The following is a 23,326-nucleotide window of genomic DNA, read 5'->3' as shown; positions in this document are numbered from 1 at the left end:
AAATTGTTATAAATTCTGGAAGGATTTAATAAATATACTGTTTAGTCAGATCTGTTTATTAAGAGAATAGGAAACAGCCATTTTGGAAATGTATTGGTGTGACTACTATATTATCTTCTTTGTATTTATATAAGTTAATGTAAGTCAAGGGAAATATATGTTTCTCTTATGACTGGAGAGAGTACATGAATATCATTCAGTTTATTCCCCCCCCACCCTTCTCTCTCTGTAGACTATCCGAAGGAAGAAGAAAGTTCAGATCCCTATAAGTCATCCAGATCCTGAGCCGGTATCAGATAATGAAGATGATAGTTATGACGAGGAAGTACATGATCCAAGAAGTGGCCGTGGTGCTTTAGTCAACAGACGGAGTGAGAAGAGCTGGGCAAGGGACAGAAGTGCAAGCCGGGAGAGGAGCCTGTCCCCTCGCTCAGACAGACGGTCCGTGGCCTCCAGCCAGCCCGCCAAACCCACCAAGGTCACACTGGTGAAGTCTCGGAGAAATGAAGGTATCACTGATTCTCATTGCTCTCATGTGAGACTTTAAAGCTAGTTTAATAAGAAATACAGTGACCATATTTTTTGTTTTAGTTGATTTCTCTATCTTGTTCTCTTGCTAAGAAAATACTGATAAGGCAGACATAAGAACATTTTGGAACATTTTCTCATCATTTTGTTGGGGCAGATTTGTAGTTGAATTTTGGTTTTATTGGAACAGGAACAGCCAAGTTCAAATTATGCTAGCAAGAAATGTCACACCAACACTCAGTTGAAAGGCTGTGTTTTTCTTTACTGTTAGGATCACTAGTAGTATGACCTTGGAAAAAATCTAAGGGCTTACTTGGAGGGGAGAAATGAGCTAATCCGTAAATGGAATTCTCTAACTACTCTCTATCCTCCAGACTGTTAGTTTTTTAATGGCTCTTTGACTCCTCTGACTTGTGGCTATGTAGGATCCATGACGTTGGTCTTTAAAGCGGGGAAAGAGTGTTTGGAAGGAGCTTGGGTCTAACCTGCTCACCGCACTGTCACCTTCAGGGCAGCCTGCTCTTGGTAGTGCTCCTTCCCTCACACGTGGACATGACCTGTGCTCCAGTAGTGCCTGCCTCCCGTCCCAGAGCCATTCACACGGCCACAGCCTGTGTAGCACTGCCTCGCAGATGATCTGTTAGAACAATGTCTTCTTTACACGGTTGTACTTGTCATGTTCCTGAGGCCCCACTTCTTTTTATTTCTATCCTTCTACCTCTTAACGCTCTGCTCTCTAAGAACTTTGCTTGCACTTACTGCGCTGTCTTGGGTAGACAGTCTCACGTTTCTCTGGGGCCCTCGCTGCACGACTGACATCAGCACGCACTTCCAGTTCACATTAGTGCACCCTGTGTGCCTGGCTTAGACTCAGCTGTCCGTAGGGATTCCCCAGAACCAGCCACACCTCAAGGGAATCACAGTTTAGTCTTGGTTGGTGTGTGTGTGTTTCTCAAATGAGTATTTTTTTCAACTGTATTCCTGTTAGTCCAGTTTCTCAGTCAGGTACATATAGATGACACAGTACTTCCCTTGACATGTCTTGTTTGTATGATGAATGTGTCCTAACTCCCAACATACTACCTTACCTGTCTCACCTCTCCCTTTCTCCACTGCTCTTCTTTTTCAGGCCGCTGCTGTCTGTCTCTTCAGTGGACTTTGTCAGTTGTGTGATTGATCTCAGGGTCTGTCCCTTCCACTGAACTGTAGACAGTGTTCTGAAGGTTGCATGTGGATTGCTTCTGTTTGTGCTCGTATCAGTGTTGATTGTCTAGATGTAGGATTCCTTCACCTGCTATGCTCTTTCCTTCATCCTTTGGTGTATTTGTTTCCAATAACCCCAGCCTCCTGCACATAACACATTCGTCATTCAGGTTTCAGTGTTTAAAGGCCTTCTCTGACCCTGATAGATGCATATTTGGTCCTGTGTTTGCACTAGTAATCTATCATGCACTAGTACTTTATGTAGTACTAAATTACTGTGTTAACATCTTTTGCTTTGCTGTGTAAGTTACCAAGGTTCAGGGTCATTTTTTTCTTTAATTTGTAGTGCTTGTGCATAGCTATTTTGTACCCAAAGAATACCTAGAATAAATGAGTAAACTGATACACAAGGAATATTTTGGCTCCATCTGTATATTGATATTTATAGACTGGGTCCTACTGTGTAGCTCTGGCAGTCCTAGAATACTATGTAGACCAGACTGGCCTTGAACTCAGAGATGTAACTATCTGCCTCTGCCTCTGAGGTGAAAGTTATGCATCCAGCCTTTTCTAACACACGAGGACAGGCAGAGAGACAGACAGACAGACAGACACACACACACATTTTGTGTTTGTGTGTAGCCGTGTAGCCTTGGCTGTCTTAGAGCTTGCTCTGTAGACCAGGGCTGGCCTTGAATTTACAGAGATCGCCACCTGCCTCTGCCTCCCAGGCGCTGGTTAAAACATGCACACCATTGCCAGCTTATTTGCAACCTTTTAAGTGTGAGTAAGAATATATGCTGAGCCCTGTAGTTTTCTACGATGAAATTGCTGTTTTCAAAGCACTTCCCATCACCTGTCTGGATCTCCAGTGTCATCACTGTTCTACTCTGACTAGTCCTGCTTCTGTATGTGATCTTTGTATATTTACTTTATGTTAATCTGTAACTGTGATGGAACATTTAGACTCACGCACTGCAGGCTTCATACTTTAGCCTACATTAAAATGTGTGTGTTTGTTCATCTTGGCTTTTTAGTTTGGTGGGTTTTTCTTGAATTTTGTTTCTTTTAAAACATTGACATTCCTCCCTCCCTTTTCCTTTGACAGACCAAGAACGTTTCTTGTTCCGTTGACGTAGGACTGAGTTCCAGCTGTTGTTTTGTCTGTCTTACTGAGATGGTCTTCACTGTCTGGTTTACACAGTCTATGCTGTTCAGCCAATGAGTGTGAGCGTCGTGTGAGCTCTATCACATCTGGCTTGCAGTCTTGTTTTTTAATAATTTTTTTGTCATTTCTTTAACCCCTTACTCACCAATAGATAAAAATTACCATTTCATGGGTGTTTCGTAGGTCGCATAAATGAGAGCAGGGTATATTGATTTTTACTCACATTTGTTAGTAGCAGGCTGTACTAAAAGCTTTTGAGTTTCTTTAGAAACGGTTTGTACACACCTAGGAGTGAGGGGAAAGAAAACTAATAGTTGATTCATAGCAGTCATCAAAAGTATTTTTGGATTTTTTTTTTTTTTTTTTTTTTTTTTTTTTTGAGTTTAAGCCTCAAGCAATTCACTTGAAAGATTGTATTCTTTAAACATCACATAATCAAAAAAAAAAAAAAAAAAAAAGTTATATCTTTTAGGTACCTCTCCTTTTCAGTAAGATAGGGACAGTAAGACAGTGTCACTTCTTTGAACTATGTTTTACTTGGCTTTTTCCTGACTGCATACTTTTCAGTGATTTAAAGATACTAGCTTTAGGTGCAGAGTGGCTCATAAAGACAGTCATTTTAAATCTTACAATTTAAACTGTACTTAATTGCCTTAGGACTTTGAACTAAAGACAATTTAAACTGTACCTAATTGCCTTAAGACTTTGAACTAAAGATATTTAACTGTATTCTTCCAGAGTATGGTCTTCGATTGGCCAGCCATATATTTGTAAAGGAAATTTCACAAGATAGTTTGGCAGCAAGAGATGGTAACATTCAAGAAGGGGATGTTGTCTTGAAGGTATAGTTATATTTTATATTATAATAAACTGAAATAGGAAACAAAGTTTAGAGTTATTGTGTAAAATTTACGTGTGTTTGAAACAGTTTGCTATAGAGAATAGTGAGTGTTTGTCCTGCACTGTATGAGGTATGGGGTTAACCTGAGAGAATTAATTATTGCAAATATATATCATTCACCAGGATACTTTTGATAATTGTTCTAGACACTATTGAAATGTTTTCTAGTTTGCTTATGGGAATGCTTTTTGATGATTTAGGAAAGTGTAAAGGTAGTATTAGGTCTTCAAGGGATCTGAGGAGTTTGTCCTTGCCTGTAACAGATCGGATTTAAGTTTTAGTTTGCATTTTGTTGTTTTCTTTTCAACCTATAGCTTCTTTTTTGTTACAGATAAATGGTACTGTGACAGAAAATATGTCATTGACGGATGCAAAAACATTGATAGAAAGGTCTAAAGGCAAGTTAAAAATGGTCGTGCAAAGAGATGAGCGGGCTACTTTATTGAATGTCCCTGATCTTTCGGACAGTATCCATTCTGCTAATGCCTCTGAAAGAGACGGTGAGTCTAGCTGTGTTTGGAGGGTCCCACTCACTGATTCCTTATGGAATGTGAGGATTGGATATGTGTGAGTGGAATGATCATTTTCTACAGGCGAGATACCTTTAAACAACTGAAACTTAAATGTGCGTGTGTGTGTGTGTGTGTGTGTGTGTGTGTGTGTGTGTGTGTGTCCCCATCCGTTGTCTTGTCACTACACAAATACTTTGTAGGTCACTCACCATTGTAATTTGGTGATTACTGGAAATGATGCTAATGTTTAAGTCTTTAGTGAAATATACCTTCAGCTTATTTATTTATTTATTTTTATTTTATTTTATTTATTTTTTTTAAATGACTTTATTTTACAAAACAAAGATAAATGTACAGATTTTAAACATTTTTTGCTTAAAATTATACTTTTTTGTCAGTACTGTTTTTTCAGACATTAAAATAATTTTTCACATAAAACCATGTGAATATATTTTTTTTAGTCAGTACTTGATTTTTTTCAAGGGCCCGACAGTACGCATTGAAAACCCAATAGTTACAATAAGCATAAAGTACATGCAAAACAAAACGCAACATGGAAACAGTCTTTAGTCATTTCATTGGGAAATTTTCTTTTTCTTTAATAGACATTTCAGAAATTCAGTCACTAGCATCAGACCATTCAGGTCGTTCGCATGACAGGCCTCCCCGCCGCAGCCAGTCACGATCTCCTGATCAACGTTCAGAACCCTCTGATCATTCCACACAGTCTCCACAGCAGCCCAGCAATGGCAGGTAAAAACAAAATATATTTAAAGCTATTTATAAATAAAATTGGGAGATAAATTTATCTTTTATTATTTAAGATTGTGTTTGTTTTTAATCTGCATTTTTAAACACGTGTGTAAATAGAAGATAGTCAATTTTGTTTTCTTTTTAAAAACAAGATGCTAGGTGGTACATTTAATAAGGCAGGCAAGCCAAGGAAGTATTTGTTAGTGCTCAGCTCTGGCTGATACCACAGAAGCAGCTATTAACAGTATATAAATATATTAACATGGCTTGTGTTCTACCTTATGGCCACTGGGGAAGATAGTTTGTTCCTCACAAAATTAAGAAAAGGCCTACAGTATGACCCTCTTTCTGAATGTTTATCTGAAAAAGAGGAAGTTACTATCCTTAAGAAATATCTACAACTCTATACTGGGATAGATCTTTATTTACAGTAACCACAGTGAAGAGCCAGCCTGTCTGACATGGATAAAAACACAGAAACCCGCATATGTAATAGAATAATTACCCACTGAAAGGAGGAACTCCATCACTTTCAGTAACATAGACATACCCAGGATTATTCAGGGTACAGAGAAACACACAGGTGAGCTTGTATCTGGAAGCAAAGACGCTAGAACCTCAGAAAAGAAAGGAGAGAAGGCTGGGTAAGGAAAAGTCGTGGGGAGATACTGTCAGAGTGCAAAGGACGCCTAATGCAATTGTGATGACTGTAGTCACTGTAAAGTAAAACCTTAAGTATTCTCATCTTAGGTATGCTGAATTTATAATTGAGGAGATTTAACTGTGGTCATTTCCGGTGATGTACATGTAGCCAAGCAGACATATCAAACACCTTAAATACATATAATTTTACTGTGACTATATTGCAGTAGAGATAAAAGAGAAAAAAATCAGTCTCATAGCTAAAGAAACAGACTAGAGCTAGAAAGTGTTGACTTGAGATTCATCTGCATGCAGTTGTTACCTAAAACTTTAGAATCACAAAGGCCAAGAACTAGACTACAGGGAGTAGGAATGTGAGCAGACAAGAGGGAAGACTGAGAGCTGTGGAACTGCTTATTAAACATAGTAGTATCTGGGCTGGGGGTGTCGTTCAGTGGTAGAGTGCTTGTCTGGCATGCATAAATGCCTCCAGTAAAACTACACATTAGAGACTCATAGTCCTAGCATTTTGGAGCTAGAGACAGGAACATTTGACGTTCAGGATCATCCTACTTTATATAACGAGTGTCTTAGTGTTACCAATTCTGTGATAGAACACCATTGTCGGAGCACCTTGGGGAGGAAGGGTCTGTTTGATTCACACTTCCACATCACTGTCCATCATCAGAGGAAGTCAGGATAAAGTCAAGCACGGCAGGAACCTGCAGGCAGGAGCTGATGCAGAGGCCATGGAGGAGTGCTGCTTACTGGCTTGTTTCTCATGGCTTGCTTAGCCTGCTTGCTTATAGAATTCAGGACCAATAGCCCAGGGATCAGACCACCCACAATGGGCTGGGCCTTCCCCCATTGTCACTAATCAAGAAAAGACCCTACAAACTTGTTTATAGCCTGATCTTGTGGAGGCATTTTCTCTGGTGAGGTTGCCCCCTCTCAGATGACTCTAACTTGTGTCAAGTCACCACACTGAGTTTGAGGTCACCTTGGGTCACATAAGACCCTGTCTCCAAAAAAAAAAAAAAAAAAAAAAACTGTTAAAGCTGTGCATTTATAAAGTATTGGTCTTTACTCAAATAGCAACAGAGGATATTTATTTGGTTTCTGTCATAACATCTTTAGGTTTTAGGTACACTTCAAGCTTTGGATCTATTATGTGAATCTCAGTCTTTATTTTGCTTGAAATGGTCTTTAAAGGATTATTATGATATATCAAATGCAAAATTGGTTTATTATTTTTAATTGATTGTTTTTTTACCTGTTGTTAGCCATCTATTCTAAAAAGTCCATATTACCTCGAGTGGTATTCTGCCATAACATTCTCGTGGAGATAACCCAGAAACTGCTGAAAAGGAATAGTAGTAATCAGAATTTCAAAAATGTAGCTACTTTTTGAGTGTAAATAAATTCTGGATCATGGTAGTTCTCTTTGTTTTCTTGTTTGGTTTGTTACTTCTATTAGTATACATTACCCAAGAAGTAGGCTTTACTCCATGACTTCTTTCACCTTCCACCTCCCTCCTTGTCCTCTTTTCTTTAAGGTTTTTTTTTCTCTCATACTAAAATATTTTACCACATGACTGAAAACATGTGATACTTGTTTGTGAGTCTGTTTTATGTCATTTAACATGATGATCCTAACTTTTATCCATTTTCCTGTAGATGTCATGATTTTATTCTCTATGAGTGAATTAAACTTGTGTGTGTGTGTGTGTGTGTGTGTGTGTGAGAGAGAGAGAGAGAGAGAGAGAGAGAGAGAGAGAGAGAGAGAGAGAGAGAGAATGTGTGTGTGTCTTTGACTCTGTTCTCTCATTTGTTGATTCTTTAACTTGGCTGTTGTAAATAATGTTGTGATGCAAACATCTAGTTTTGGGGGTATATATATATATATATATATATCTGAGAAGGATTCAGTTGGGTTGTACAGAAATTCAATTTTAAACTTCTTGAGGTTTTGAGGGATCAGTGCTGTTTTCCATAGTGATAATTTTTTGGTTTGTTTTGTTTGTGCAGAATTGGTGTGAGTTTGTTGTTTTTGAGCTTTTTTGGTAACTATTACACATTCCTTTGAGTGTGAACTTTGTAAATTTGTAGATGACATCATGTTGTAGTGTCAAAGGTTGAATACCTTGGATTTCCCTTTCCCTCGAATAATAGCCACTTGTTACTTTTCTTTTTCTTTTTTTCCCTATCGTCCTTGTTAATGGGGTAAGGTCTCACTATGTAAGACCTGCTGGCCTGGTTTCTGTCTTCTGAGTGTTGGGATTAAAGGTGTACCCTGCTACTCTGCCCTGTTCTTGTTACTTTCTTGATGTTAGGTAGCTATTGATGTTAAAATGGAATCTCATTATACTGTTAATTTGATTTAAAGTTCCTTTTGCTATTTTGGTTTTTATGTACTCTTTCTAACAACTTGGCTTCTGTAATCTCATTTTGAAAACTCAACAAATTATTATTAATATTAATTATCTTCAAATAATATCATGATGTTCTCCTCCCTTTTAGGAGGAGCCTTAAGTATTTTTATATGTAATACCAGTTCTGTGACTTTTTAAAAATACAACATTCCATTTTATCTGAGGTGACGTCCATAGTCTAATATAAACAGGAACAGTAGTGAAAATGAGTAAAAGCTTTAAGATTGTTCAGATTTATATTTTTTATTACACTCATTTATTTCATGAACTTGACAACTAACCAGAGACCCAAGATACTGACTTAAAGTTATAAAAATGATCATATTTAAGTAGAATTTCTTTTTAATTGTAAGTAGTTGCTTCTAAAGTAGTTGAAAGTGCTGCTTTCAAAAAAAAAAATGCCTATACCAAACCCTGAGTTTGGGGGCATCCTTTGCTGACAGTTAATGACCCAGCCACATTCGAGGTAGGGATATTGTGCATATGAACAAAGCATTGCCAACTTAAACTGAGATCTTTGCCAAGATGCTGTGTTTGGAGTCCAGGCCTTATAACTGTTGTAGTCCACACACAGCATTAGAATCTCTTGAGAATCTTGAATTTAAAAGACTAGGATGTTTGGTTATGTTGTGGTAGTAGTAGTTTCAAGCACTGAGATGTCTCCGTGGGTAAAGCCCTTGCTGTGTAAATGGGGATCTGAGTTCACATACCAAGAGCCCATGTAAAGTTGAGTCCTAGTTCTCCAATGACAAGGTGAGAGAGGTAAAACCAGAGAGTCCCCAGAACTTACAGGCCAGCCAGCCTGGCGTACACATGGGAAAACAACGAAAAGACCCATCTCAAACCAGCTGCAAGGAGAGGACTGACCCCAGTCCTTCCCAACAGTTCATCAGCTGGAGATAAAGTATTTACATATGTGAGTTTATGGGAGCCATTCTCACTGAGACCACCACAGAACATAAATAAGAATTTTATTAATGTGTATTTGTTGTATAATGTGGGGTTCTATAACGATATTTTTGTTGAAACATACAGTTTGACTCACATTCATACCTTCATTACCCTTTTCTGTCACAGTCTTTATCCTCTTCCCAAATGGTCTCCGTTCTCCTTGGGTGTATATATTATTCTAGGTTCCACAAGTAGAAGACAACATAGGATGTTTTCTTCATGAGAATGGGCCTCGTGTGATGATCTTCAGTCCACCCACTTTACTGTAGACAAGTCCTTTTTTCTGATGAGATGACCAGAGTAGTCTGCTGGAAGGTGTGGCTTTTCTGTCACTCAGACCCCAGATAGAAAAAATGGGAAATTTGAAAATAGGCAGTTCCAGGGGTGGAGAGATGGCTCAATGGCTGCACCCCTAGGGGACCCGGGTTCAATTACCAGCACCTACATAGCACCTCTCAACTGTCTATAACTCCAGTTCCAGGTAATTCGAGACACACACACACACACACACACACACACACACACACACACACACAGACGGCAAAATACCAGTGCACATAAAGTAAAAAAAGTTTCTGTACAAAAAAAGTCAGTTTTTGCAAATACGTGTGTGTGTGTGTGTGTGTGTGTGTGTGTGTGTGTGTGTGTGTGTACTATGAAAAACCTTATTTACAGATGAGGAAATGTAGAATGGTCCTGTTGCCCTTGAGCAATATTAGGATCACTGTGATATGATTCTCTACTTCTAAAACCCACAGAACGTCTCATACTGTTTGCTCTGGATGTTATCAGAGCGCAGAATAACTACCACCATCAGATGCCTATGACATTAGTGAGAGAAAGGCTTCCTAAAGTTTTTCTTCAACTGTTTCTTATTAAAATTATGTTTTGGGCTGTCTTCTTACAAAAACTGTCTGTTTCCAAGATGGCTCATGGGTATGGACCCATGAGTTATAGGCACTTACCATAGAATCTTAACAGTCTTCGTTGAATACCTCATAGTGGAAGAAGAAACACACATAAAAATTGTCCTCAGATCTCCACACATGTGGCATCCCCCTTAACATGTATGTGCTCGCACACATGCACACAACACACACAGGAGGCGAGGTCTGGTGGTTAGGCCTCTGCTCCCATGTACTTGGGAGACTGGGCAAAAGAATATCCCAAGTTCAAGGTCTGGACACATCACTAGAGAGCAAGTTCAAGGCCAGCCTGGGTAACTTAGTGATGTCTGCAGTATGGATGGCTGTGGGTGCTTGAGGGTTAGAAATAGAGAAAGCCCGTCATAGCTATGATCAAGAGAGTGAATGAGGTTTATGGGAACAGCTTAAATGTAAGGAGCTAGAAACAAATGGAGCAGAACTACAAAGCATTGGCTGCTAGGAGTAATGCTAAGTCTAAATATAAGAAGTACAGACAGCTCTTTTTTAATCTCCTAAAATGGAGTGCCTCTCAACACAAGAAGCAGCACCTCATGCCCTCGGGCTTCCAAAGGAGCCTTCTTGGAAGGGCTCAACCTCTGGTCACTGAGTGTTCAGAGAATTTACTTTGAGTGGCCAGGTGAACTTGCAGGGCATTTGTTGTCTATAGTGTCTGGGAAGGACATTTGTGGGAGGTTCTCTTATTTGGAAGCCTTGTACTGCACAGCCATTTGACAGTAACTTTCATATGGATGCAGACATCTATCTACAGGATCTCCAGGGCATTTTACTTGCAGGTTTTCACTTAATAGTACTCCTTGCTGATCTGATTGCTACTTGTTTACATAGTAGATAAACTTTGGAGCCTCGATTTCTAGTAATTCATGTGAAGTATAAAAATTCTTCAGACTCCATTCCATTCTGTCTTTAACAACCATTTTTATAGAGCTTTTAGCCAACCCAAAGTTCCTCACTCAATTGGGCTATACAAAGCAGGACAGCAGGATGGCTCAGATGCAGAGAACTTTTTTACCTTGTGGAAGGAAGTCTGGTCACCAGCATTCAAGCCCCAGACCCCACATGAACATGGTAGAGAAATGACTCCACAAAGTTGTCCTCTGATCTCCATATGTCCACCTTGGCATTGGTGACAATACACATATGATGTGCATATGCACTCACACACACAAAATGTTAAAACACACACACATATCTTTATATTTCTGTCTTTAGGAGGATGTTAGTTGCTCTTTGGAGGGCTGATGCTTGCTTTTGAACAATGAGGAATGTGGTTAAACGTGGCTCAGAGCTTACATTTAGTGTTAATGTGTGCACGCGTGTGCACATATATGGAGGTCAGAGGAGAACTTGTAGGAATTGGTTCTCCTTCCCCATGTGTGACTAGGGGTGTAGTGCAGGTAGTTTGGTGGCAAGTATTTTGACTCAGTCAGACATACTGCCTGCCATCCTCATTTGAGTTACAAGCTTCGGAAACTGTCCCCTGGTTCTAAAGTTGTTTTGCCTCTTCTGTTCTCAAGAAGTGTTTTTCAAAAGCTTCCTTTCTTTCCTCATGTTTTTATTGTAATGATTAGTCTCCGGAGCAGAGAGGAAGAGCGAATGTCTAAACCCGGAGCTGTCTCAACTCCTGTTAAACATGGAGATGATCATACACCCAAAGTAGTGGAAGAAGTTACAGTTGAAAAAAATGAGAAGCAGACACCCACTCTTCCAGGTAAGCGTAACCAAAAGTTTTTGTTGCCCGAGCACAGCAACTGTCAGCATTTGCAGAAGAGTTTAAATATCCAAGTATTGTTAGCAATGTAAATTTTCTATATATACATTACAGCTTTTCTTATTATGGTAAGAGCATAAATCAGTAACCTTCATGAATGTTTTTATTTCTTAAATATAATTATTCATGTTTAACAGTTACTTGCAGTAAGGAAGGATATCTTCCAACACTACTCATTAAAGAGATGAATATTAGAGACTTGAGGGGTGGCAGAGTGCTTGCCAAGCTGTGAGTCGGCCTTGGGTTTATCACCTAGCGCTGCAGGGAAACAAGTTATTTTAGACACTGGAACTGTTTGCTTCTGTTGTACCTTCTTGTTGGCTAATGTCGGGCAGGAATGTGGCCATTAGAATAGACATCTTCGTATAATGAGGATGTCGATGCAGAGAAATTTGCGGACCCTTTAATAATTGTTTTTCTGTTATTCTTCCTGTCAGTATCTCATGAGGCTTATTAACCTGACAACTTAAGTTTTCTTCTTTTTTCAAGAACCAAAGCCTGTGTATGCTCAAGTTGGACAACCAGATGTGGATTTACCTGTCAGCCCTTCTGATGGTGTTCTGCCTAATTCAACTCATGAAGATGGGATTCTTAGGTAATGTAGTTTTCAGGCCACACTGGCGTTTGTATTTATTAGATGTTTCTTAGCATGAGAGTTGAAAGTCATGTTCCTATAGCATTGTATGGTGCTTAGTGCTTGTAGTGCTACGATTATCAGCAGCAAAGCAGCCATTGTTTCTTTTATTACCACCTTCTCTTTGCTAGATCTTAGGTCAGTAACTAAAGAGTAAAGTTTGTTTTTTACTAAGATATCAGAATGTCCACAAGCTTTCTGTGCCCTAGCACTTAAAGATAAATACGTAATAGTCAGCACTGACATTTTGAGCTGATGTCTGTTTATTATGGACCTCCTATCCTGTGACACGTATCAAGTCCCTAGACATAGTGTGAGTAGCACACCTTCAGTTCTTCAGCCAAGGTCATCTCAGTGTGCTGCCCAGAGGAAGACGGTTTCTGGTTGAGAAAGCGATCCAGACATAACCCGAGAGTCCATGCCACCTTTTACTCCTCCATAAGCGGGTCTCGTCAAATTTTGTGAGCAAACTTTAGACTTTCATAGTCTTTAATCTACGTTGCTTTTATCCTACAAAGCACATGATGTGAGAGTACCCAAAGAGAAGCACATTTCCTCAGGTGCAGTAGATGAAGAACTCTACCAGCCCTCAGGATTTTCTGTACAAAAAATAAATAAAATAATGCGTGGATTGTTTCCCAGTGCCTAGGCAAAAGCAGATAGCTTCTGAAGTAGGTGAGTAGTAGAGTTTTAGTATCAGTAATGGGTGATTACTCGTTCTTGGGATTGAGTGAAATTATAGTAAGGTATCAGAGAGCTGCCTCTCCAAAAAAGCCCGATGAACACATCGATGCCCAGGAGGACTTAAGCATGTGCACAGCATCAGTAGCTGAGCTCTGAGAGTCTTTCATTCAAATAGTTAGTAGATTTGAGGGAAAGAAATGGACGGGTTTTATTGAACATAGTTGATATAATACAGATAGGGCCGAGTATAAAACCTGTTGTCTTTCCGCTAGCATTTCTGTCAGTGTAGCATTGCTTTTCAGAATTTAGATTTTATCTGAGTGCAGATCCACTCAGCCACATCTACTTTATGTGGTACTCTGGACTAGTCAGGCTTAGCGGAGGATTTCTAAGGACCTAGGATTTTCAAGAAACTATTCAAATGATCTTTCTGTATATCCAGTTTTTTGGGGGTGAGGAATCTTTGAGATACCCTTGACTTGGTTAGAAAACAGGATACAAGGGCAACCAAAGGATTCAGACCATCTTCTATAAAGTTGGTAAATACTTTCAGGGAGGGGCTAAGGGTTCTAGGAGACCTGACTATGACCTGTCCAACCTGTGGCCTTTTGACTTTTATGTTTAGCTAGTCAGTTTCAGGTAAGAGAACCAGATTGCTTGACATAGTGCTACACACCTTTAGTCTCAGCAGAAGCAGGCAGACCTCTGTGAATTGGAGGTCGGCCTGGTCTACATAGGGAGTTCCAGGATAGCCAAAGCTATGTAGTGGGACCCTGTTTTGAAAAACCGAAAAAGGAAATAAAAGTAAAGGAAAGGAGAAAGGAATGGAAAGGGGAAAGGGAAGGAAAGAAAGCCAGATCAATGATAAATATTTTATATTTACAATATTTTACACTTATTAAAAGCTGTTAGCAATTTTTAACTAGTCAGTTCAAAAGTACCAGAATTTCTCCCTCAATTCACTTATTCATGTATGTGACTTTATGATAGGTTCTAATAATTAGGTAATTTATAAATTAAGAACAAAGTGATCTTTCTGTGTTTGATATTTGGAATAGTGAAAGTGGATGCTAGTTGTCAGGAATGTGGGATGACAGTGAGAGCTGTGTCAGCAATGTCTCTGCTCAGTTGTTCTGTAAGTTGTGTGTTAGTGTTTCTCTTAGCACAGTGGAGGGACAGAAGGGACAGAGACGGATGTAGGCCTAATCAAGATTCAAAGTTAAAGAGCTGCAGATTAAGGGTGCTTCAAAAGAGCCAAGCACCAGTGACCAAACTTAAATCCACTGTCTGGACTTTAGAAATTATACTAGATGCTGCTTGTATATTTTCTCATAGTAAAAGAATTACTGCGTATTTTCTTTATATTAAATGAAACTTTTCATTTATTCAGTGTGTTGGTGTCGAAAAATAGGTTTAGGTTTTTTTTTTTAAATTTACCACATATACTTGATTAATAATAGGGGAAAAACTTTGTTTATAAGTGGTCACAAAAAGCATTATTTCACCTTCAAATTTAGATATTTCAAAACTTATTTTATAATACGAAATTAGAAGGTCTATTAAATCTGGTTTGGGGTTCTAGTACTAAGTTTTACTTAATAAATAATGTAGGAGGCTTTAGAAATGATGGTCTGTATTCCATTTTGAATGTAGCTGTTGCTGTAGCAGCCTGCTGTGACTTTTAACTGTTTGAAATGAAATATCTGTTTTAACAGGCCCAGCATGAAACTGGTAAAATTCAGAAAAGGAGATAGTGTGGGTTTGCGACTAGCTGGTGGAAATGATGTCGGAATATTTGTAGCTGGCGTTCTAGAAGATAGCCCTGCAGCCAAAGAAGGCTTAGAGGAAGGCGATCAAATTCTCAGGGTATGTCAGTGTATCATCTACACGGATTCAGAACTCAGATCATCAGATGCCAGGCATGACAGACCTACTGTTGTGATTAGACTATGATTTATGTACAGTCTCTTGAACCACCCACGTTTCAGATTAAGAACTGCTTAGATCTAGCTCGTGTTAGACTGGTCACTTGTCATTCTGCTTTTACTCTTGTTTGCTGTTTGGTTATGTTGTCAGTGATGTTTTTTGAGGTCATTGCTGTTCAAAGACCCTATCATGAAAGCACATTTAGATCCCTCTACCATGTACCAAATAGTCCTGTAAAAGTTTAGTTAAGCATTTGGACTGTCCAAGACTGCCAGCCACTACAACCTGCCAGCCAGCAATTTGGGGTATTATTTGCCCATGAGATGAGGATTCCTCAGAAGAATGCTGACCTCTCAGACTCTTTATTTCAGATAGTGCCCACATCCAGGAGGATGGATGGATGGAGTTTATATCAGGCAAATCTGTAGGCTTCCTGGCTCTCACCCTTCAAACCCCACAAGAAAGGTCATTGACAAAAGCCAGGAGAACGTAGGCTAGAAGTAATCTACAAATGGTGCTTTTCTCTTCTCCACTTTCTTCTCCGTGGCAGTGTTGCCTATTAATGGCGGTGTCTTCATCTGTCTCTCACTCCTCTTTTTAGAGTGCAGACGTCTCTGTGTGTTTGGCTTCTGGTAGGTAAGCCCTGTCTTGTCTTCAGTCAGAACAGCAGTCTGTCTAGTGTTGGTGTGGCTGTGCTCACTCCCTCTCCTGTGCCTTCGTTCTGTTCTCCTTCCTGTTCAGCTTCCTCTCCTGTGATGGATCAAGTCTCCCATCTGCTCTTCAGCCTTAGCTTTGTGCATCTCTTCCTCCTTTCCTCCTTCTGGTTCTTCATAGTCTGATTTATCTCCTTCGCTGCTGTCTACTTGAGTTCCTTCCTTGCTTTCTTTTTCTTTCTTTTTACAAACAAACAAATAACTAATAGCCTTGCAGCCTGGTTTTTTATCCACAACTGAATCTGAATTTTCACAGTCAAGTTCACCTCACAATTTCTGTGATTTCTTAGCAGTATTTGCTTCTCAGTCCTCAAAAACTTTCTCTCTGGAGATTCTATCATGTGACCCCTATTCCCACTGCCTTGACCTGCAATTTCGGAGACAAGTCTTCATCTCAATAAGCAGCCCACAACCAGAACCGTTTTTACCTTGAACAGTTTCCTGTGCTTTGGGATCTATCATCCTTTCCCTTCAAACTGCAGCATGTAAAAAGTCCTGGCACCACCTCTGACTTAGCAGTCTCCCTCTGACATTGTGTCAGGTTCTTCCCATAGCATTGCCTGCCCTCGCTGCACTTGTGCTCGAACACTCCCTGGTGATGCTGCTGACTGTATTTGAAGTCTAGCTCTTTATCTTCTTACCTATCTCATCCTGTTTTGAAGGAAACAGGAATACATCTTCTAAAAGCAGCTTCTTAATAGCTCACTTTGGGTTTTCCTTGAAAGTAATTAGAATATTTTGATTATTTGCCTTTTGGCCTTTTTGTTTTTAATTAATGGAGATTTTCCTAAAGGTATCAGGATTACACTTATAATTCTACTAAGTTATTGGTGACACTCAAGTAGATTTAATTTCAACTTCAGTTTGGAACTTAGGAATTTACTAATATAATTAGATAGTGACTTGAGAACCAAATAGCGTCCACTACAAAGTGTCTGTTATAGGGGCGCCAGAACACATGTCTGGTCTTTTTAACTCTTCTTGGTATATAGTTTCCTTTTTTAGCAATTAATAAACTTATGCTGTATGGTACCTATGTAGAGTAAATATGGAATTTTAAATCTAGAGATCTTACAGTAAATACATATTATCATTTTTAGTCTAAACTGCACAGATTTGTAATTAGATTACCTTAATATCAAATAATATAGTAACTACTCTTAATTTATATTTGTGTCCACCTTATTTATTTCATATGTGCTTATTTTAAATTAGAAAATTTTATATTCTTCAAAGTTAAAAAAAATCCCTATTAAGTAAATAGTATTGTCAAATTAGACTCTGAAAATACTTGTTTTCTGTGTAAACAAATACATTTATATTCATAAAAACAGCTAGTATAAGTTTATAACATTTTTGTTTTAATAGGTGAATAATGTAGATTTCACAAATATCATAAGAGAAGAGGCTGTCCTTTTCCTCCTCGACCTCCCTAAAGGTGAAGAAGTGACCATCTTGGCTCAGAAGAAGAAGGATGGTGAGATACTGTTTGAAATAGAGAGAACTGACCTGGAGGGATTGGTTCAGTTGTTGAAAGTAAATCAGGGTCAGAATGGTAGCAGCCCACAATCCTAACACTCAGGAGCCTGGCATGAAAGGATCATGAGCTTGAAGCCAGGCATGATGGCTTCCCTCAAACAAGTTCAGCCTGGCATGGTGACCTAGGCATTTTGTCTCTGTACTTGCTAGGAAGAAGTAGGTGATTAGAGGTAATTCAGAAATCTGTGATTTGAGTCCAACCTGGTCTACATTCTGAGTTCCAGGACAGTCAGGGCTATATGGAGAAACTTTGTCTTAGTAAAACAGAGTGAACAATTAACAATGTAGTACAAAATAAATAATTTCAATTTGAGGGTGATTGAATTTATTAATCTGTTAATTTTAATTTTTAAGGTTTCATAGTCTTACACCATGCTCATTAATAGAGCAAGATAAATATGACGAGTATTTATGGCATTATGACTTAAGTCAGGTGCCAACCAGTTCTTTATAAGTCAGAAAAATACTTGTTTATTAGCTATTGGAATTATATAAATAAATAAAATACTTATTGGAATTATATAAATAAATACTTGTTTATTAGCTATTGGAATCATATAAAAGGTTATGTGGATAAGTGGTGAGGCTTTGTACTGGTATTCCTAAGCAGTAGACAGAATTGCTAACATTCTATAAAAAAGGAATACGTAACTTTTCTTTGTTTTTTGGTTTGTGTGTGTGTGTGTTTTTTTTGTTTTGTTTTTTTTTTTTTTTTAATTTGGCACTATGAACATTTTGGCCAAACACTGAATTTTTAGTTTGTTTTTGTGTTGTCTGTTTTTGAGGTGGGTGCTTCATGTGGCCCCGTTAGCTTGGAACGTACTCTGTTGAAGAGGTTGGTCTTGAACACCTAATCCTCCTGTCTACCTCCTGAGTGCTACAGTTACAGGAGTGAACCACCACACACAGCTTAGCATACTTAGTTGGAACAATCAAAGTCTCCAGGAAGAGTTGGGGAACAAAACTGCTGTTTACACCATTTGCAGGTCAATTAGATGCTGTAATAGGAAGTAGAAATGGAACAAATCTATCTTTTTCTGCATCATTTCTACCCAGTGGAGGTACCCTTTTATGAGGTAACATAAATAGTTGAAGAACAATGAGATGAAATGATTCCAGGTACACAGTGAGAATTGAGAATTGACTGGTGTTGAATGTTGATGTGGGCATTAGCAGGAGCATCTTCACAGAATATCTGTAGTTTATATCTTTTATTCCAGTAAATATTGATTAATGTGTTTCTTTTAACTCCTTAGTTTATCGCCGCATTGTAGAATCAGATGTAGGAGATTCATTCTACATTAGAACGCATTTTGAATATGAAAAGGAATCTCCTTATGGACTTAGTTTTAACAAAGGAGAGGTGTTCCGGGTCGTGGATACCTTATACAACGGAAAGCTGGGCTCTTGGCTTGCCATTCGAATTGGCAAAAATCATAAGGAGGTAGAACGAGGCATCATCCCTAATAAGAACAGGTATGAACACTTAGAAACTCATTATACTGTGAATTAGGTGATGATAGAGAATCGGGGAATCCAAGTTCGTAAGATTTGTATTGTTCAGTGTGCTCTCGATACTGTCATAGCTGACTCAATCACTGTGCAAACTACTTACCAAACCTTTGCAGTGAAAGCGGCATGTGAACCTCTGTTCTCAATTTTGGCACTCCATTTCATTTCATTGTGAATTTTTTTCTTGTTGCCTTTTAAATACTCTGTTTTGTTTCATTTTTCTTCACTAGAGCTGAGCAGTTAGCCAGTGTACAGTACACACTTCCAAAGACAGCAGGTGGCGATCGGGCAGACTTCTGGAGGTTTCGAGGTCTTCGTAGCTCCAAGAGAAATCTTCGAAAAAGCAGAGAGGACTTGTCAGCTCAGCCAGTTCAAACAAAGTTCCCAGCTTATGAAAGGGTTGTTCTTCGAGAAGGTAGTTTATTCCCTGTAGCTTGGTGTATATAGCTTTTCAAGGCGGTATATTTCAGGAAGTATAAAAACTTAGTGTCGTCATCGTCATCTTTGTTTGATTTCTCCAGCTGGATTCCTAAGACCTGTAACCATCTTTGGGCCAATAGCTGATGTTGCCAGAGAAAAGTTGGCAAGAGAAGAGCCGGATATTTATCAGATTGCAAGTGAGTAGATGCAGGCTCAGCGCTGACCTTCACTAAGCTTCAGGATCTTCCTTTCTTTGCCTCATCGCTCAAAAAATACAGCTTTGTGAGAAATTTTCACTGTATGTCATTGTTTTTTATTTGAAAGGAAGGCAGAAAGAGTCACCATTTTTGACATTTTTGCTTATGTGAAAGCTGCCTTGCTCCATGATCTTGTTGAATCTTCACAGTAACACTGTGAGGAGAGACTCAAACACTATTTTTAAAGTTGAGCAGCCTGAGCCTCAGTGTACTAAGCATTGCTACACCTCTGGTAGGTTTAACATTTGCTTTGGATGCTCACTAGTGAGCATGACCCTTTTCTCAACCTCTGACTGAGCCCAGTGACTCAGTATATAAACATTAGAGGTATGTGACAGGGTGATGGGCTGTGCATTGTACACTTGAGTCTGAGGCAGTGGACATGGAGGCGGAAGTGCTCCGTACACCAGTGCGTGTCGCTTTATCCTCCCGAGTATTGGGGTGGCTGAGTATACAACCTCAGTGATAACCACCTGGTGTGCTTTCAGTTATGCATGAAAACTTACACAGAAGTTTTCCCATATTTCACTCTTTGTGAAAGTTAAAATAATAATTTGACATGTGTTATAACCACCCCCAGTTTCCCCACTATAATTTCTTTTATAATTTTCCAAGTTTATTTTGTGATATTATAAAGGTTTTTCTCCTTCTTAATAAATAATAAAATGTTTTTATTGTTTTCCCTGAACCTTATAACTTCTTTGACAACTCGTGTTTGTGTATAGTTTCTGCCTTGTTTTCACTGGCTTATCTATGTAAGATGGTAGCTTTCCCCATGCTTATGATGGTTTTCTTACAGGGAGGAAGAAACCGTTGACCGTGAATACACTGTGTTTGTTGTGTGGCGTGTACTACTGTCCATAGGATTGTGCCCACAGGTTTTTGCTATTAGACTCATAGACTCACTAACATTTTGAAATATGCAGTATTAGAGTTAGTACCCTTCCTCTTTTTTATATTGTTTTTAATTTGGTTTTGATGAAATTTAATGATGACATTTATTTTCTAAAAACCAGATTTGCACATACAAGTGATACTAAAGTTTGAGCAGATTAAAAAAAACAATTGCCTCTCTACTTTTTCAGATGCCTTTTGGTTATTTTACACAGGCAGCATTTCTTCTGAAGAACCTAGTCTGTGGCTTCCAAAGGGAGGGAAAGCAAGTGTGAAGGTTTCCAAAACGTAGCTTTAGGGGATAGGATAGTACATTGGTTTCCTCAGATTATGCCACAACCCCACAGGAAACTTTAGGAAGCTTAGTTATAGATAGCCTTTTGAGTTAGGGCTAGAAGAGTTTTCTTGTACTGAAAGTAGTCCCAGCTGAAACTCTAGTCTTTAATGTGTACTTGTGCTGCATTAGACATGTTATGAATAAGGTAATGCAGGCTGCCAGGATGACCTCCCACGCTGCCTCACAGTGCCATGTTGGCTCCTCAGAGCTTCGGTGCTTACACTTCTGTGAGCGGAAATGAGCTGTCTGCCCAGAAACCCGCTGGCCATGTGCAGCATCATTGCAGATCTTAGCCCATCATGGCATCCGTGTCTGTGTGCCACACAGATGACCATATTTTTTGTGTGTGTCACTGTGGAGGAAGGTGGGAAACTAAGACAAAGGACAAAAAGCATCCTTAAGCACATAACTTCTGGAATTTTGAGGAATATTAATGGGATTGAGTGAACATTGAAGAAAAAGTAAGCATATCAAAACTCAGATTTAACAAAAAAACATTTTGTTTGTAGCAAACAAGAATTTATTGTAATTTTATTTTCCTAGCCGTAGTAAAAGCAAACTTATCAGTACAATTTTTAAAATCTTTATCTCATGTAGGTGAAGTCTTTATCACATTTGATAACTTTTCCTAGCACATTGATTTTTTTTTTTGTGACCTTTTTTTAAAGTACCACATTATAATATTTATTTTGATTACTAAAGTTCTCATCTCCTTGGTTTACCCCAAAAGCAAGTGCCTCACTTGCCTTCTCTTAATCCTGGTTCTCTTGGAAAACATTGTCTGACCTAGTATAGGTGGATCTTACAGGGGTCAAGGGTCAGGGGTTAGGGAGTAGATAGCCATATCCTTTAGAGATTTCCACCCTTTGTGATGGAAATACTTTTGCCTTTTACACAAATGAATAGGGGTTTTCCTTGATAACTTGCCACTGACCTCTAGTGGATAGAATCCATACTGCAAAACACATCACAGTGTATGGCACAGCTCCATAGCCAAATATTCTTCCAGCGTGACTGTAGTGAGCGCTGTCAAGACATTGTGATCTAACAGTAGAAATACTGTTTTGTTTTTGTCCTGTCCTCATGAATAGAAAGTGAACCACGAGATGCTGGGACTGACCATCGTAGCTCTGGCATTATTCGCCTTCATACAATCAAGCAAATCATAGATCAAGTAAGTCATTTAAGTTGACCCATTCCTTATAAACAATAGCGCTTATGGTCTTGATGAGGAGATTTAATATGTAACAAGGGAGGATTTCCCAATACCATTGCTGTGGTCGCCTGAAGAAATTAAGCCCTTGCTGTATAAAAGCATTAATAACAGTTTCAAGAAGACAGTTGTGATCAACACGAGAATCTTCATTGCTATAAGAACACTGATGTTTAGGTGTAATTAGCACTGTAAGAGCAGTGCAGTTCAGAGTGTATCTCTGAAAGGAGATGAACTTCAGGAACATGGAGTTGCTGCACTGACTTTTACAGAGTAAGCACAGGTATAGTTAGTTACCTTACAAGTGTCATGGCTGGATCTTAAAAGTAGCTGATGAAAAGCTTTTTAAAATGAGCTGAAAACTCCGATTACAAAGTTGTAACAAGCGCTGTAGCAATCACGGTTCAACCAACTCTAAGTATAGCAGAGCCTGTGGTGTTTTTCAGAAAGTAAGTTTTAATGGCACTTTGTGTCTTTGTATTTTCCTTCCTGTCTCTAGGATAAACATGCTTTATTAGATGTAACGCCAAATGCAGTCGATCGTCTTAATTATGCGCAGTGGTATCCAATTGTTGTGTTCCTTAACCCTGACTCTAAGCAAGGTGTCAAAACAATGAGGATGAGGTTATGTCCAGAGTCTCGGAAAAGTGCCAGGAAGCTATATGAACGGTCTCATAAGCTTCGTAAAAATAACCACCATCTTTTTACAAGTGAGTATAATGTTAAAAGTGTTCTTTCACCTTAGGATGTTCAGGCAGTCATCTAGAAGTAAAAGGGCATGCTGTTCAAATGCTAAAGTTTTATGGTCTCTGCTTGGAGAACTTGCTGTTGATATAAAAGCAGAAATGTTTGGTTGAAAGAAAAAGTATCATGATTGCCGAATACAAATATGAAATACTGTTCTGTCTGCAGACTGACGGTGGACGGGGTTGAATGTCTCCTACTTGTGCAGTGTTCTAACCACTAGACTATATTACTCATTCATTTCCAGCTACAATTAACTTAAACTCAATGAATGACGGTTGGTACGGTGCCCTGAAAGAAGCGATTCAGCAGCAACAAAACCAGCTGGTGTGGGTCTCTGAGGGGAAGGTATGGCGCTTCCTACCACTTTTTCACACTTACATAGCTAATTAAAATTTTCTTTTGGTTATTGGTTTTTTTTATTTTTTTTCTTTCAAGGTCAAGATTTTAAAGAAATTTTGGAAACGCTTTTTAAATGCTTTTTATCATTTGTATGTAGTGGTTAGAAAATTGAAAGCTTGTTATCTTCTCAACTAAATTACTAGTCTATTGGGATTTTCTGTTAAAGAATTCTCAGGTTACACTAAGAACCATTTTTGACTCTGTCCCTACGTGGCTTGGGGAGAGACAGCTTTAAACTTGACTTCA

At 38.8% G+C, this 23,326-nt stretch overlaps 1 protein-coding gene across 8 annotated transcripts in view; it reads left to right on the top strand.

The window, feature by feature from the left end:
• The window catches only part of TJP1 (tight junction protein 1), a gene marked incomplete at both ends in the record, with an annotated part of 220,554 nt that overhangs the window by 177,912 nt on the left and 19,316 nt on the right, over window positions 1–23,326 (top strand). For 7 of the 8 annotated variants that reach the window (XM_080914830.1, XM_080914829.1, XM_080914836.1 and 4 more), the window contains 14 exons: window positions 233–509; window positions 3,638–3,741; window positions 4,132–4,300; window positions 4,918–5,065; window positions 11,606–11,745; window positions 12,295–12,400; window positions 14,839–14,989; window positions 17,131–17,239; window positions 18,558–18,777; window positions 19,044–19,228; window positions 19,335–19,430; window positions 21,813–21,895; window positions 22,434–22,644; window positions 22,926–23,026. In XM_080914830.1, the coding sequence (XP_080770956.1) occupies window positions 233–509; window positions 3,638–3,741; window positions 4,132–4,300; window positions 4,918–5,065; window positions 11,606–11,745; window positions 12,295–12,400; window positions 14,839–14,989; window positions 17,131–17,239; window positions 18,558–18,777; window positions 19,044–19,228; window positions 19,335–19,430; window positions 21,813–21,895; window positions 22,434–22,644; window positions 22,926–23,026 (2,100 nt within the window). Of the gene's footprint in view, window positions 1–232; window positions 548–3,637; window positions 3,742–4,131; window positions 4,301–4,917; window positions 5,066–11,605; window positions 11,746–12,294; window positions 12,401–14,838; window positions 14,990–17,130; window positions 17,240–18,557; window positions 18,778–19,043; window positions 19,229–19,334; window positions 19,431–21,812; window positions 21,896–22,433; window positions 22,645–22,925; window positions 23,027–23,326 lie in introns of those variants that run through there. The other variant, XM_080914831.1, reaches the window with a different exon arrangement.

The sequence above is a fragment of the Micromys minutus genome (genome assembly GCF_963924665.1).
Source record: "Micromys minutus genome assembly, chromosome: 3".
In the NCBI taxonomy this organism is placed as follows: Eukaryota; Metazoa; Chordata; class Mammalia; order Rodentia; family Muridae; genus Micromys; species Micromys minutus.
Note: the sequence above shows the minus strand (reverse complement) of the source record. Positions and strands in the feature narration are given on the sequence as shown.